This window comes from Saccostrea cucullata, unplaced genomic scaffold (assembly GCF_032062105.1).
Source record: "Saccostrea cucullata isolate Sc308-1 unplaced genomic scaffold, CSIRO_AGI_Scuc_v1 ctg5044, whole genome shotgun sequence".
NCBI classification, from domain to species: Eukaryota; Metazoa; Mollusca; class Bivalvia; order Ostreida; family Ostreidae; genus Saccostrea; species Saccostrea cuccullata.
The window spans coordinates 26,094-42,083 of record NW_026930383.1 but is presented as its reverse complement, the minus strand read 5'-3'; the positions used below and the strand labels follow the sequence as shown (position 1 = coordinate 42,083).

Genomic DNA, 15,990 nt, shown 5'->3' with positions numbered 1-15,990 from the left:
TTTGCCAGACATGATTGTATTGCTAACAACAGTGAGTGTCACATGGGAGTATGTCGCTGTAAGGCAGGATTTATCAGTACCCTGGACGACACAGACTGTAAAAGTAAGAGGAGTACAGAATATCTATAATGTGATTGTAAAAGTAAGAGGGGTACTGAATGTCTACAATGTGATTTTAAAAGTAAGAGGAGTACAGAAGGGTATCTAGGGGTATCAAAAATACTGAGGCAACTAAGATGATGTGCATATTTGTGTGATTTTTTATTGTTTTGTTTTACTAGAGGTCCTGGAGAAAGCGCTAGATAATAGGACATATATAAACCCGTGCTCGGACAGTCCCTGTCTAAATAACGGTCAATGTCAGCTCGACGCGTCCCTGGGGTACCGCTGTCTGTGTCCACTGGAGAAAGCTGGCCCTATCTGTCATAAAGGTAAGACAGATCAACATATGTATAATATAGAATAAATACATATCATATGATTATCTGTAAAGATGTCTGCGTCCACAGGAGAAAGCTGGCCCTATCTGTCATAAAGGTGAGACAGATCAACATACAAGTAGTGTATAATACATAACATATCAAATGATTTTCTGCGAATGATGATACACCAGGGTATAGTATTTCAATAGTATTTCAAAAATGTTTAAAATATTTCTTTTAATTGTTTAGTGAGAGTGTCCTGAAGAAAAATACTCTAAGCATTATTATGTAATATTTTCTTTCATGTAAATTAGTTGAATCTGATTGGTCAGAAACAATTGTTAAAAAACACTTATACCTGCTGAATAATGAAGCCACGCCCTCCAGCGTAGCAACAGGTGATATTCCAAAAAATAGCGAATGCGCAGAATTTATGCACGCACAGTTCACTCTTATATGTTTTTTTATATAAAACATTCTGTATAATATAATAAAATTGCATACATGTAGTTGAGTGTAACATTGAAAATTAGCACCTCTCTAAAACCATTGTCAACCTTGGCTGCACCTTGGTTGACAATGGTTTTCTTGGGGTTAAAATTTTCAATGTTACACTCAACCACATGCAATATTTATATAATATTCAGTGAATATTATGGATGAATGCATGAATGGAAAGTCTCAAGCTCACCTCAGTCTGAGGCTCGCCCTTATATTATGAATGTCAGGTTGATCTTTATTCTCATTTTACTGACAGCTGCAAAGTTCTCTGTGCCTTCCTTTACTGGGAACAGCTCTTACCTACAGCTGAGACAGAGGACCAAACCAAATGATGACCTGATGTTCGAGATTCGTGTGAAGATTCTGAACAACGACGGAATTATAACCTTCACCAGTCAGTATCCTAACGGTACCGGGGACTTTATAGCCGTCACCGTCATCAATGGTTACCTGGAGTTCAGGTGAGAGTCATAGGAAAGGTACTCATGAGATCTGGCCTTTTGAATAGTTTTATTTTGCCAATGGCTATAGTAGTACTTATGATTTGTATATACTTTAGGTATGACCTGGGGAGTGGTCTAGCTTTGATACGAAGCCGGGACCAGCTGAAGAGAAATGTGTACCACAAAGTTGTGGTCAACAGAGTGGGCAGGGCTGGTCAGTTACAGGTGGACAACAGTCCCGTCCTACAGGGGGAGAGTGAGGGGGCACTGACCTCTCTTGACCTCGGGGATTTCTTATACCTCGGGAACATCCCTGACGAAGCTAAAAAGTAAGGACTGGGTTATTGTAAAAATATCAGTGTTGCTTCAGCCTTGCTGTTTTGGATAAAATTGCAGTTTGCACCACTAGCTAGATTAAGTTTAAATTTGACATATTTTACAGGGCCAAGAAACTGCTTGGTCTACAGGTGGGCCTGGCTGGTTGTATCGACTCCTTCGCTGCGGGGAGCACCATCTCCCCCTATACCTACAGCCTCAGCTACCCCTCCAGGAGTGGGGATCTGGTCTCGGGGTTAGACGTGTGGGAGTGTGGCAGCAACCCCTGTAGTTCCCTTCCCTGTCACAATGGAGGGTCCTGCTTCATGTCTGATAGAGAAGTCTTCCACTGTGAATGTGAACATGGATTTACAGGTAAATTCTTAGGATCAGGAATGAAGAAATTGTCCATTGAGCTTCTAGTAAAAAATCAATGTTATTTGGATGTAATTTTAGAAATACTGAAGGAAACTTGGAATAACATTCAATTAAATTGCATAAAATGTCAGGATGGTCTGACAAGGTCAGTTAGCATTTAAAGGAAGATGTGATGTCGCATAAGATTCTTCGCTGAGATTGTTATTTGAGAATTGTATAATTTTAGGTGATTTTTGTGAGGTGGCGTTAGATCCGTGCCTGAGAGCGATGTGTAAGGAGGGATCTACATGTATCGTCACACAGGACGGAGGATTCAAATGTCAGTGTCCAGCAAACATGGAAGGGCAATTCTGTGAAAATGGTGAGATACATTGACAATGTATTAAGTAGTTATATTTTGTACATAAGGTAAACTTGTCCACATTTGACAGACAGACATACAGAGTTTACTTAAAAGGAGTTCTACTCTTTCAGAATAATCATTAAAGTATTGAAGTTACTGTCTTCTTGTTAATTACACATTACAAGCTTCTTAAGTTCAGTATCCTGCTTTATAACATGACAGAGAGACTAGAGAAGATAGCTGTGCCGGAGTTCAATAGGTCGTCTCTGATTAACCTTCCTCTGGGAGAAATCGGAAGTCACTCAGTGTCCATCAGAATCTGGTTCAAATCCGCAAAACCGAACGGTAAGGGAAGTTATCATCACAGAATAAAATTCAGTAAAAGTTGTTGAAATAAGTCTGAATTGCAAGAAAAGTTTGCTCTCTCTTAGAATTAAGAGTTTTATTGTTTACTGTTGAGTTTCACCTGTATGTAATAATTACAGGTGTGCTTCTGTATGCCAGTCAGTATCCACAAGGATTGGGTGATTACATTTCTCTGAACATCATTGATAGACAGCTGGAGTTCCGATTTAACGTAGGCACAGGAACAGTGGTAATCAGGTAAATAGGACGGTGGTTTATGGGGACATTTATTTATGTCTTAATGAGCTTTTCCACTGAACTGCTCAGTCTCCAACTTTTAAAGACAAATCATGGAGTTTTGACCATTTATGACAGAGAATCTATAATCCCATTTGATTTTTGCTGACCAGTGACATCAAACTTTCACTGGGCTCAGTCTTTAGACAACTGAGTTTTGTGAAGACTGATTCACTTTATTGATATATATCCACTTGCTTTTGTTCTCATTAATCTATATTGCAAGAATTGAGGGCACCTGTTGGAGAAATCTGTTCCTCATTGAGTCCTTTTCTTGTAGGAGTACAAAGACAATCAAACTGAACAAATGGCATGATGTGTTGATGCAGAAAAGTGACAGAACTGGGACTCTACAAGTAGATAGTGACTGGACATACAAAGGAATGTCACAGGTAAATACTGTACTTTTATTGACCGAGTTTGAGGGCAACATGCGTTTTGTCTGACCCATGAAACAAACAGAGTTTGGTTCCATGGTCGGACAAAATGCATTTTGCCAGAGAACTTAATCAATAAATGTTTTGTTATACTTTTCATTTGATTTCAATTTTTTTGACACATACATATTTGGTACTGTCTTCAATGATGTAACATCAGGTCTGTCAATGTTGAGCAACGAATGAAAATGAGAATGCAGTGTAAGTTATTTTTTCTTTTTAATTTTGTTTAGGGAATTCTTACAGAGCTGAACTTGTCTAACAGTGTGTTACATGTAGGAGGCTTCAATACCAGTGTTCCCAGTGACTCCCAGATCACAGCTAACTTCACAGGAGTTATACAGAGGGTAAGATCTAACAGTGTGTTACATGTAGGAGGCTTTAATACCGGTGTTCCCAGTGACTCCCAGATCACAGCTAACTTCTCAGGAGTTATACAGAGGGTAAGATCTAACAGTGTGTTACATGTAGGAGGCTTTAATACCAGTGTTCCCAGTGACTCCCAGATCACAACTAACTTCACAGGAGTTATGCAGAGGGTAAGATCTAACAGTGTGTTACATGTAGGAGGGTTTAACATCAGTGTTCCTAGTGACTCCCAGATCACAGCGAACTTCACCGGAGTTATACAGAGGGTAAGATCTAACAGTGTGTTACATGTAGGAGGTTTTAATACCAGTGTTCCCAGTGACTCCCAGATCACAGCTAACTTCACAGGAGTTATACAGAGGGTAAGATCTAACAGTGTGTTACATGTAGGAGGTTTTAAGACCAGTGTTCCCAGTGACTCCCAGATCACAGCTAACTTCACAGGAGTTTTACAGAGGGTAAGATCTAACAGTGTGTTACATGTAGGGGGCGTCAGTACCAGTGTTCCCAGTGACTCCCAGATCACAGCTAACTTCACAGGAGTCATACAGAGGGTAAGATCTAACAGTGTGTTACATGTAGGAGGTTTTAATACCAGTGTTCCCAGTGACTCCCAGATCACAGCTAACTTCACAGGAGTTATACAGAGGGTAAGATCTAACAGTGTGTTACATGTAGGAGGCTTTAATACCAGTGTTCCCAGTGACTCCAAGATCACAGCTAACTTCACAGGAGTTAAACAGAGGGTAAGATCTAACAGTGTGTTACATGTAGGAGGTTTTAATACCAGTGTTCCCAGTGACTCCAAGATCACAGCTAACTTCACCGTAGTCATACAGATGGTAAGATCTTGTCTAACAGTGTGTTACATGTAGGAGGTTTTAATACCAGTGTTCCCAGTGACTCCTAGATCACAGCTAACTTCACAGGAGTCATACAGAGGGTAAGATCTAACAGTGTGTTACATGTAGGAGGTTTTAATACCAGTGTTCCCAGTGACTCCCAGATCACAGCTAACTTCACAGGAGTTATACAGAGGGTAAGATCTAACAGTGTGTTACATGTAGGAGACTTCAATACCAGTGTTCCCAGTGACTCCAAGATCACAGCTAACTTCACAGGAGTTATACAGAGGGTAAGATCTAACAGTGTGTTACATGTAGGAGGTTTTAATAGCAGTGTTCCCAGTGACTCCAAGATCACAGCTAACTTCACAAGAGTTATACAGAGGGTAAGATCTAACAGTGTGTTACATGTAGGAGGGTTCATTACCAGTGTTCCCAGTGACTCACAGATCACAGCTAACTTCACAGGAGTCATACAGATGGTAAGATCTTGTCTAACAGTGTGTTACATGTAGGAGGTTTTAATATCAGTGTTCCCAGTGACTCCCAGATCACAGCTAACTTCACAGGAGTTATACAGAGGGTAAGATCTAACAGTGTGTTACATGTAGGAGACTTCAATACCAGTGTTCCCAGTGACTCCAAGATCACAGCTAACTTCACAGGAGTTATACAGAGGGTAAGATCTAACAGTGTGTTACATGTAGGTGGGTTCATTACCAGTGTTCCTAGTGACTCACAGATCACAGCTAACTTCACAGGAGTTATTCAGAGGGTAAGATCTAACAGTGTGTTACATGTAGGGGGCGTCAGTACCAGTGTTCCCAGTGACTCCCAGATCACAGCTAACTTCACAGGAGTTATACAGAGGGTAAGATCTAACAGTGTGTTACATGTAGGAGACTTCAATACCAGTGTTCCCAGTGACTCCAAGATCACAGCTAACTTCACAGGAGTTATACAGAGGGTAAGATCTAACAGTGTGTTACATGTAGGAGGTTTTAATAGCAGTGTTCCCAGTGACTCCAAGATCACAGCTAACTTCACAAGAGTTATACAGAGGGTAAGATCTAACAGTGTGTTACATGTAGGAGGGTTCATTACCAGTGTTCCCAGTGACTCACAGATCACAGCTAACTTCACAGGAGTTATACAGAGGGTAAGATCTAACAGTGTGTTACATGTAGGGGGCGTCAGTACCAGTGTTCCCAGTGACTCCCAGATCACAGCTAACTTCACAGGAGTTATACAGAGGGTAAGATCTAACAGTGTGTTACATGTAGGAGGGTTCATTACCAGTGTTCCCAGTGACTCCCAGATCTCAGCTAACTTCACAGGAGTTATTCAGAGGGTAAGATCTAACAGTGTGTTACATGTAGGGGGCGTCAGTACCAGTGTTCCCAGTGACTCCCAGATCACAGCTAACTTCACAGGAGTTATACAGAGGGTAAGATCTAACAGTGTGTTACATGTAGGAGGGTTCATTACCAGTGTTCCCAGTGACTCCCAGATCTCAGCTAACTTCACAGGAGTTATTCAGAGGGTAAGATCTAACAGTGTGTTACATGTAGGAGTTATACAGAGGGTAAGATCTAACAGTGTGTTACATGTAGGAGGCTTTAATACCAGTGTTCCCAGTGACTCCCAGATCACAGCTAACTTCACAGGAGTTTTACAGAGGGTAAAATCTAACAGTGTGTTACATGTAGGAGGGTTTAATACCAGTGTTCCCAGTGACTCACAGATCACAGCTAACTTCACAGGAGTTTTACAGAGGGTAAGATCTAACAGTGTGTTACATGTAGGAGTTATACAGAGGGTAAAATCTAACAGTGTGTTACATGTAGGAGGTTTTAATACCAGTGTTCCCATTGACTCACAGATCTCAGCTAAGATCTAACAGTGTGTTACATGTAGGGGGCTTCAATACCAGTGTACCTAGTGACTCCCAGATCACAGCTAACTTCACAGGAGTCGTACAGAGGGTAAGATCTTGTCTAATAGTGTGTTACATGTAGGAGGCTTCAATACCAGTGTACCTAGTGACTCCCAGATCACAGCTAACTTCACAAGAGTCATACAGAGGGGAAGGAATTGGCTGTGGCCTATTTAAAATGATGATGTGTAAATTTTAGGAATTTAGATCTGTCATATTTGTTTAAATGAGGTAAGTCATGCACAGTCCCTTAATGGTTATGTTCAAAGCCAGGATAGATCAGTGTAACTATGTCCTTAGTACCAAGACTGTTTACGAAGGAATTAACAGTAAGAAAAACTTTGAATTTGGATATGTTAATCTTTATATAGCAATCTTCAGTCACATATTCTGTCAGAATTAAGAGCATGGTCATATTTTTGTTAAATTTGGACAGATATACATTAATGGACACCTGTATGACAATTTGATTCACTCGGCCACGTCCTCGGTCAATGTGAGGGAGTACCAGGGCCCCCCATGTAACGTCAACCCTTGTATGAACTGGGGAGTGTGTGTACCACGACTAGACGAAGCCGACTGTAAATGTCCAACCAAGTACATCGGGGCCCGCTGTGAGAAAAGTAAGTAGAACCAAAACGGAGGAGCAGTTAAGGATATTGAAGTAAAGAACAAAATGAGGAGAATCACTAAACTTATCAAATCTATTTTACCTGTATACTGGTACCCCTAGATAGGAGAATATGACCCCAATAGACTTTGACTTCGGGTAAAACTACTTTGGTCACAAGGTCAAGGGTCAACCAATGTTTTTCTAAAATATTTCTATATTTGATTAGAAAGAAAGTCCTTAGCACCACTGCTATATTGAAAGAGCAATATATGGTAAGTGTCTCAAATGGCCCCCTAAAATGAATATCTTACTTTTAATTTATATATAGCTTTTCTTTGCACAGCTATACATATGACCTTGATTGTTAATTTTCAATTTGATTAAAATGCCGTTAATATAGAAATGTGACATCATAAAGTTCATGTTTTCCCACAATTTTAGCATATTTTGTATAAAACTGCTTATTTTCAAGCAGTTTTTCTTCCAGAAAATATTGAGCGCAAACTAGAACATATTTTTAATTTTTTTTTACCAAAGATGTATCTATTTAATACCTATTACTGACAGAAAAACATGTTCTACATGTTCTTCAATGCGCTCTATGTTTCCCATAAGAAAAAAACGTCAAGAAAAAGACGTATTTTTGCCTTTTCGGTTAGATATATAAAAAAGTGTTATTTCTGTCATCACTTACAGCCAGTGAGTGCATATAAATGTGAACAATATATCGGAAATATATCTAATATAATCTCTTCTACAAAATAAATATCAATTAAACATATCTGAATGTCATTCTAAAATGCTGATTTTTCGGGGGCCAAGATTGGCTCATAACATATATAGTCCTTTATTGTCTGTTACCGATTACTTTCAGTGGCCGATCTTAAAAACAAAGACTTGCCTGTGGCATTTGATGGCAGCACCTTCCTACAGTATCCAAATGAAATCACTATACAGTAAGAAATTATTACCCTTCACATAGAGAAATGAGTTCTTAATGCATTTTATCTTTTTTTTGACTACAGACAGAGTATGAAGTCCTTTTGTTTGTTTGACAAACGCCTTCCAGATCTTTGTCGTATGTTAATTTTTTAGTGAAGGATAAATATTTCAGAGGATGCTTTAGCCAATTGCATTTTTATTTTGATAATATATCTTCTTCAGGTTGGGGGGAAACGTAAATTCCGCTATAATAGTGGTATCTCACTATTATTATAGTGAAATTACGCTATATTTCCTGCCGTGGATACCCTCAATTTCATCCGATACCATGTAAGGTGTTTGAACCGCAAGTCATGGTGGGTATTAAAATGAACAAAACCTGTCATGCTTGCATGTTTTGAATTTTAATAAATTTTCTACCGTTGCGTTTAATAATGCCAGCACTCTTTTTTTAACGGAAGTTGCATTTTTAACATAGCAACGGATGATTGCGGGGGTATTTAAGCCTGTTTGAAACTCAATTATTCCTCATTAATGTGCACAAATTGATGCTTGTTACAATTGTCAACTTGGAATGGAAAGGGTTTATGGAATAAAACAAGAAAAAGATTATTTCTGTCTGCATGGTTACGGGTATGGGGGCCCGTTATGGTAAACGTAAAGACCCATTATTATCAGCCGCCGCTGCTACGGCCGATCTTTTTGTGGTTGTGTAAGATAATGCACATAAGAAAATGAGAAGGTTTTTTTTAATAGTTCAGTAAAATAATTCTTCATTGATAACATGTCGAAAATCATAAGTAAAATTTGCTTTAAATTAAATATAATTAATCGTTGTTATAATTTTTCAATTTCTCTTCAAGATATTTGATAATTTTTTACTATATAAAGAGTTTACAAAAGGTACTATTTATAGATGTAAAAGGAAATTTTCCGGATAGTAATTACGTGGCATTATAGTGCATGGTTAAATAAAATGAAAACTGTTCAACTAGGAAAAATTGTTTTGAATATGTGACAGCTGTGAATGATACAAGGATAATTTTGATTCTACATTTTGCACAGCGCCTTGTAGCATAGTCTATTCTGCGGAAACCATGGGCAATATCACGTGATAAAGATCCGGGGTATCTGGACGTGGTTCGGTCTTTTTTTATTTCAGACTGTCCTCAAAGCAATATAAATAAATTGTTTAAAAAAAATTATTTCAGACTGTCCTCAAAGCAATATGAATAAATTATTGAATAAAATGAGTAAATATAGATTTTAGTGCATTTGCTTATCAGATGGTTTAATCGATGTAATAAAGTCCAGGCGCGTAGCATCGTTTTTGAAAGTGGGGGGGGGGGGCAGAGAAATGTTTTACTCACCTGAAAAAGTTGACAAGCAAAAAAAACAACAAAAAAATTAAAAGCTGCCCAAATTCGAAAATCCTATTTCGTGCGGGGGGGGGGGGGGGGGGGCAACTCAAAGCCAAGTTACTTTCACTTCCATTTTTTTTTCGTACGTTTTCCTACAATTCCTTGATATCACTTTACTATAGTAAAAAATGGGGGGGGGGGGGAACCATCCTTTCAATAAACATTTTCTATAGTAAAGGTAATGTTGGGGAAAAGAAGGGGGCAGCCCCCCTCCCTTTGCACCCCTGTTTCTACGTCCCTGAAGTAAATGATAGATAATAAAAATTTAATGAAAATATCCGCTTCTCAAGATTCTAGTTCAGCTTTGAGTATCTTATGCTTCCATTGAGTGGATATATATGCTTTCAATGTGAAAGTACTTTTTTGAAATGCTAAATTGTTTGCGGCCGATTTGATGATTTGCAACAATTTTTAATTGTTGAAAATTTGAATTGAGTTAATCATATTTTTGACACTTTTTATGCTAAATATTGAGCAGTGGTTATTGGTTAATTTTACGACATACTTTCATTTCATATGATGGATTTATATATTTTTCGATTTACATGAAAAAACTAAAGCTATTTCTTTAAAATGATTGTCAATTAATAATTACTAGTATTTGAACATGTGTTAAAATAAGGTTACAGGCTCTCTTGTCAAATACTCCCGACACCAAAATAAAGATTTTTTTTCTGAAATAAACAATTAACCAACCGAAATTTAAAATAAACCATGTTTTCTACGATCGTTTATATAAGTAATTTTGTAGATTATTCATCATAAATTGATTTTGTTAAGAGGATAGAAATCGAGTTTATCAATATTCTCTTTTTTTATGTTTCCCATAATGGGTCCTTATGTTTACCATAACGAGCCTCCATACCTGTAACCATGCAGACAGAAATAATCTTTTTCTTGTTTAATTCCATAAAACCTTTCCAGTCCGAGTTGACAATTGTAACAAGCATCAATTTGTGCACATTAATGAGAAATAATTGAGTTTCAAACAGGCTTAAATACCCCCGCAATCATCGGTTGCTATGTTAAAAATGCAACTTCCGTTAAAAAAAGAGTGCTTGCATTATTAAACGCAACTGTTGATAATTTATTTAAATTCAAAACATGTCAACATGACAGTTTTTGTTCATTTTAATACCCACCATGACTTTCCATGTTCAACGGACGTTCAAACACCTTACATGGTATCGGATGAAATAGAGGCTATCCACGGCAGGAGATATAGCGTAATTTCACTATAATAGTGAGATAATACCACTATTATAGCGGAATTTACGTTTCCCCCCAACCTGTTCTTATGTACCACGATAACCTTTAACACTGTCAAGCTTAATGATTGCTTAGGAAATGTCAAAAAGAATCATTTTATTGGCCAAACTTAGAATTTTTTTAAAGAAGACGCAAGAATTCAGATATAAACAGCCTCTGTTAAATATTTTCAGGCAAACAGCCCAGAGGGTAAACAGATACAGCATTGTGTTCAAGACCAGATCCCCGACGGGCCTCATTTTGTTCCAGAACGGGCGGAGTAACATCCTGGGGGACTACCTGGCCCTAGCTGTGGTGGGGGGACAGGTGGAGCTCAGCTACAATCTGGGTAAACAATCCGAGGGAGATCTGCACATTATCCGGTCCTCGGTCAAGGTGGACGACGGACAGTGGCATCACATCATCGCTCTACGGTACGTACTGAGAGTTCCTGGTCTTATAAGAAATACTGAAGTTGATCCACACATAAAAATGCATAGCCTTTACAGAAACTCTAAAGGTTATCACCATATTTATACCCCCGCTCCGAAGGAGAGGGGTGTATACTGTTTTACCCTTGTGTGTCTGTCTGTCCGTCTGTCTAGCTGTCCGTCCGTAACAAATTTTCGTCACAGTTTTCTCAGCAACTACTCATCGCAGAAGCTTGAAATTTTAACACAATCTTCTCTGAGGCATGCCATATGTTGGGATAAATTTTTGTTCAAATCTGATGTCAACTTCCTGTTTGTCTGTGCATCTGTTCGTTTCATATATAACAAATTTTCGTTGCAGTTTTCTCAGCAACTACTCATCACAGATGCTTGAAATTTAATACCATTTTCTCTGAGTCATGCCATATGTTGGTATACATTTTTGTTCAAATAGGATGTCAACTTCCTGTTTGTCTGTCTGTCTGTTCGTTTCATACACAACAAATTTTCGTCGCAATTTTCTCAGCAACTTCTCATCACAGAGGCTTGAAATTTTAATACAATCTTCTCCGAATCATGCCATACGTTGGGATACATTTTTGTTCAAATCAAACAACTTCCTGTTTGTCTGTGTGTCTGTCCATTTCATATATAACAAATTTTCGTCTCAGTTTTCTCAGCAACTACTCATCGCAGATGCTTGAAATTTTAGTACACTCTTTGTTGAGACATGTTATATAGTGGGATTCATTTTGATGTTAATCTGATGTCAACTTCATATTTTTCTGTGCATTTGCCTGTAATTGAGCTTGTATATATATTAACATGGTAGTGTTTATTCACATCAGAGCGGGGGTATTACTAGTGAGCATTGGCTCACAGATTTCTTGTTCAAGATTTTATCGCCTTATCAGAATTAATGAGTAATTGATATTACTAAGTGAATGATTATTACAGGGATGAGAGAGAGGGGAGTCTACAGGTGGATGGTGAAGTCCCTGTGGTGGATCAATCATCTGTAGGGGCGGATCAATTAGACACCAATGGCAGGCTGTGGATTGGTGAGTGTAGGATACAAATACATGTAGTACCAGAGTAGTCAGATGTACAAAGTTTTTAGCTCACCTCAACAAAGTCGAGATGAGCTTATGCTTTACCCCTGGTGTCTGCATTAGCGTCGGTGTCCTGGTTAAAGTTTTTGGAGCAGGTCCATTCCCAAGTAACTTTAAGCCCTACCCAGACCAAACTTGCATGGATGATGCATCTTGGGATGGACACTACCAGACTTGCTTCGGATGCTGGATCTGACCTACATTTTCCAGATGAGTGACCAGGTTCAAGGTTTTGGAACAGATCAATCCCAATGAACTGTAAGACCTATTTAAACAGAACTTAATTGAATATTGTTTTCAGAATAAATACTGGTTAGAAAATATGTGAGATTTGCATTTCTTAAACTGATAACATTAGTCGAGGTGAGCTTCATAATCTTTGATTACCTATGTTTATAATGTTTACCAGTTGGTATAACTACTTTGTTTTTGCTATTCTCCACTTGGCAGGTAAGACTTTCCTAGTATCTTTGAGCCCACTTGGACCAAAGTTGTATAGGTGGTGCATAAATGTAGAAGTGCTCATTTCAAAACTGCTTTTGATGCTGTATTTGATATATATTCTATAGAGACTGAATTCTTTCAAGTTATTTCAGCAGTTTGATTCTCAAGTAGCTATGCACCCTACCAAGACTAAAATTGAAAGAACAAAATTGCTTAGAGATGTGCATACCAGAGTTAGTAATACCTATAATATATATGCAATACCATGCAATGACACAATTTTAACATTTCTCACTTCTATGTTCGCTGTTAAAACTTTTATTTTATTTGTATTGTCAGGTGGTAAAACAGAACTCCCCCTGGGTCTACCAAAGGAGTACTACACTGGATTTACTGGATGTATAAAGGAAGTCCTAGTGGACTATAAATCTTTACATTTGTTAGAGAACAGAAATGAACAGAGTACCAGTTTAATCAGAAACTGTGGAGCATCATAGCAGATTAAGGAGACCAGTTTATTCCTCTTGTGGATAGAGCACCAGTTTAATCAGAAAACCAGGGAACATAGCGTGATGAAACCAGTTTATCCAATACAGAGTGAGAGAACCAGACTTATATTTTTTTCGATTTCATCACCCATTATTAATAGCCTCGTTTGAAATGTATCTAGATGTCTTTAATAATGGATTTTTTTCTGTTGGATTTTGACTACTGGTCATCTGCATGAAGCAGTGATATCAGAACAATGCTTTTATTGCAGACTCTTTGTCAAATGATTATTTTACAGTGGAGATTAATTCAAATAATTATGAATGTAATGCAGTGTTATGTTTGGGGAAGATGATAATGGTTTATTTTAATGAAAGATTTAAAAAGATTTGTGGTACTGAAAAGTGTGATGATTTTACCGTCGAGGGGTCTTTTTTATACATGTATACATACAGTATATATGTGTCAGGAACTAACTTGTTTTTTAGCCAATAAATTGTCATGTGTAATCAAACATGGCTGAAACTGAGAAACTCTGTGTAAGGGTTAACTAAACCCTTATACCTCTTAAGTGTGTGTGTTTGTGAAAATGTGTTTACTAAAAACAAAGCTCCAATTGAAAGTTGGCATACACGTACAAATACTTAAAGCTTGATATGTAAAGTAAACATGTAATGGATATATTGATATGGAGCTATTTGCTTGGTTTATTTTAATTTCACATAGTCTGTAACTTGCATAAACTTAAGTGTAAATATATTGGATGAGAAGACATAACATTGTTTGTCATGTATGATTGTAAATATTCACAGAAAATGATTTGTATTAGTATTGGAGATATTGTTTTCCTTTGCAGAATACAGTTTACAAAAAAAAAGGTTTTAATAAATGTGCCAATGGTTTAAATTTATCAAGAACTGTTGATTTATGTCATTCTAACCCAAACTCAACAAGAGGCCCAGGGGCCACATTGCTCACCTTAGCTAGGAAAAAACAAATCAGATCCAAATTGAAAAGTTTATTGAAAGGGTGGGGGGGGGGGGGGCTTGAATTCTAACACTACTTGAGAATGCCTCAATATCAATACTGCATATAACTTCTTGAGAAAGTTCTTGAGAAAAAGATTTTTAAAGATTATTTTTAACATTGTGTTTGTATATATTACTTTTTAATAATTTGAATTTGACTCCCCATTGTTTCCCTCCCTACCACAAAGGGTACTCATGATTTGAACAAATTTAAATCTTCAATACATGGGGATGCTTACATGTCAATATGACTAAACATATCTTTTCTGTTATTAGGATTTCTCCCTTTATTTTCCAATGTAAAACTTTAATCCACTGTTGAGACCCTTCCCTACCCTTGGGGATTATGATTTGAACAAATTTAATTCTACACTACCTGAGGATGCTTCCATATAGATATCAATAATCAAGGCATTGCAGTACTTGAGAAGAAAATTTTTAAAGATTTCCGTATATATTTGTAAAACTTTGATCGGCCATTTTGGCCCCACTCTACCCACTGTGGTCATGATTTGAACAAACGAATGTACACTACCTGAGGATGATTCAACACAAGTTTCATCTTTCCAGTCTGTATGAATCTTGAGAAAGATTTTTCCTATATATTCCTATGTAAAACTTCGGTCGGCCATTGTGGCCCCACCCTAACCCCGGGGGTCATAATTTGAACAAACTTGAACGTACACTACCTGAGGATAATTTTACATGAGTTTCATCTTTCCTGGCCCAGTGGTTCTTGAGAAGATTTCTTAAGAATTCCATTAATTTTTCACTAATTCATAATTATTTCCCCTTTGAAAATGTGTGGCCTTTCATTTGAAAAAAACTTAAATCCCCTTTACCCAATCTCAAAATCTCAAGAATAGCAAAGGCTTAATTGATCATATTTATATGGGAGCATCCTCAGGTAGTGTACATTCAAGTTTGTTCAAATCTTGACCTTTGGGGGTAGGGCGGGGCCAAAATGGGTGACAAAAGTTTCACATAGAAATATATAGGAAAATTCTTTAAAAATCTTAAATTCTTCTCAATAATAGCAAAACCATAATTGATAATATTTACATGTATATGGAAGTATCCTCAGGTAGTGTATATTCAAGTTTGTTCAAATCATGACCCCCCTGGCGTAGGGCGGGGCCACAATGGCTGATCAAAGTTTTACATGGAGATATATAGGAATATTCTTTAAAAATCTTCTGAAGAAGAATTGCAAATCCATGATTGATCATATTTTTATGGAAGCATCCTTAGGTTGTGTAGATTCAAGTTTGTTGAAATAATGACCCCGGGTTAGGGGGTGGGACCACAATGGCCAATCAAAGTTTTTCATAGACATATATAGGAAAATTCTTTAAAAATTTTCTCAAGAATAGCAAAGCCGTGATTGGTTATTGGACTACTTTTGGATGACTTTTGGTGAGCGATGTGGCCCATGGGGGGTCTTGTTAGAGGATCGTTACCAATACATGTTGTATTATTTTGAGAGTTGTTGTAACATGTTAGGCAAGTTGATTTGATTTGAACATATTAACCCTCATTCAAGCAACGTCAAGGAATATGGGACTTGCTTGAATATGAGTTAATATGCAACAACATGCCTAACATGTTACAACAACTCTTAAAATAATACA

General features: G+C 37.5%; 1 protein-coding gene across 1 annotated transcript; it reads left to right on the top strand.

Annotated features, from left to right (window-relative positions):
• Nucleotides 1-6: 6 nt before the first annotated feature.
• Nucleotides 7-13,975, top strand: LOC134228371 (agrin-like). The gene is made up of 15 exons (XM_062710028.1): nucleotides 7-103; nucleotides 282-431; nucleotides 1,180-1,384; nucleotides 1,483-1,695; nucleotides 1,809-2,056; nucleotides 2,286-2,420; nucleotides 2,625-2,747; nucleotides 2,888-3,005; nucleotides 3,325-3,436; nucleotides 3,715-3,828; nucleotides 7,068-7,254; nucleotides 8,119-8,200; nucleotides 11,050-11,289; nucleotides 12,244-12,347; nucleotides 13,182-13,975. Exons 1-15 carry the CDS (start codon nucleotides 43-45, stop codon nucleotides 13,337-13,339), a joined length of 2,250 nt encoding a protein of 749 aa, XP_062566012.1. The 5' UTR covers nucleotides 7-42; the 3' UTR covers nucleotides 13,340-13,975.
• Nucleotides 13,976-15,990: the final 2,015 nt, after the last annotated feature.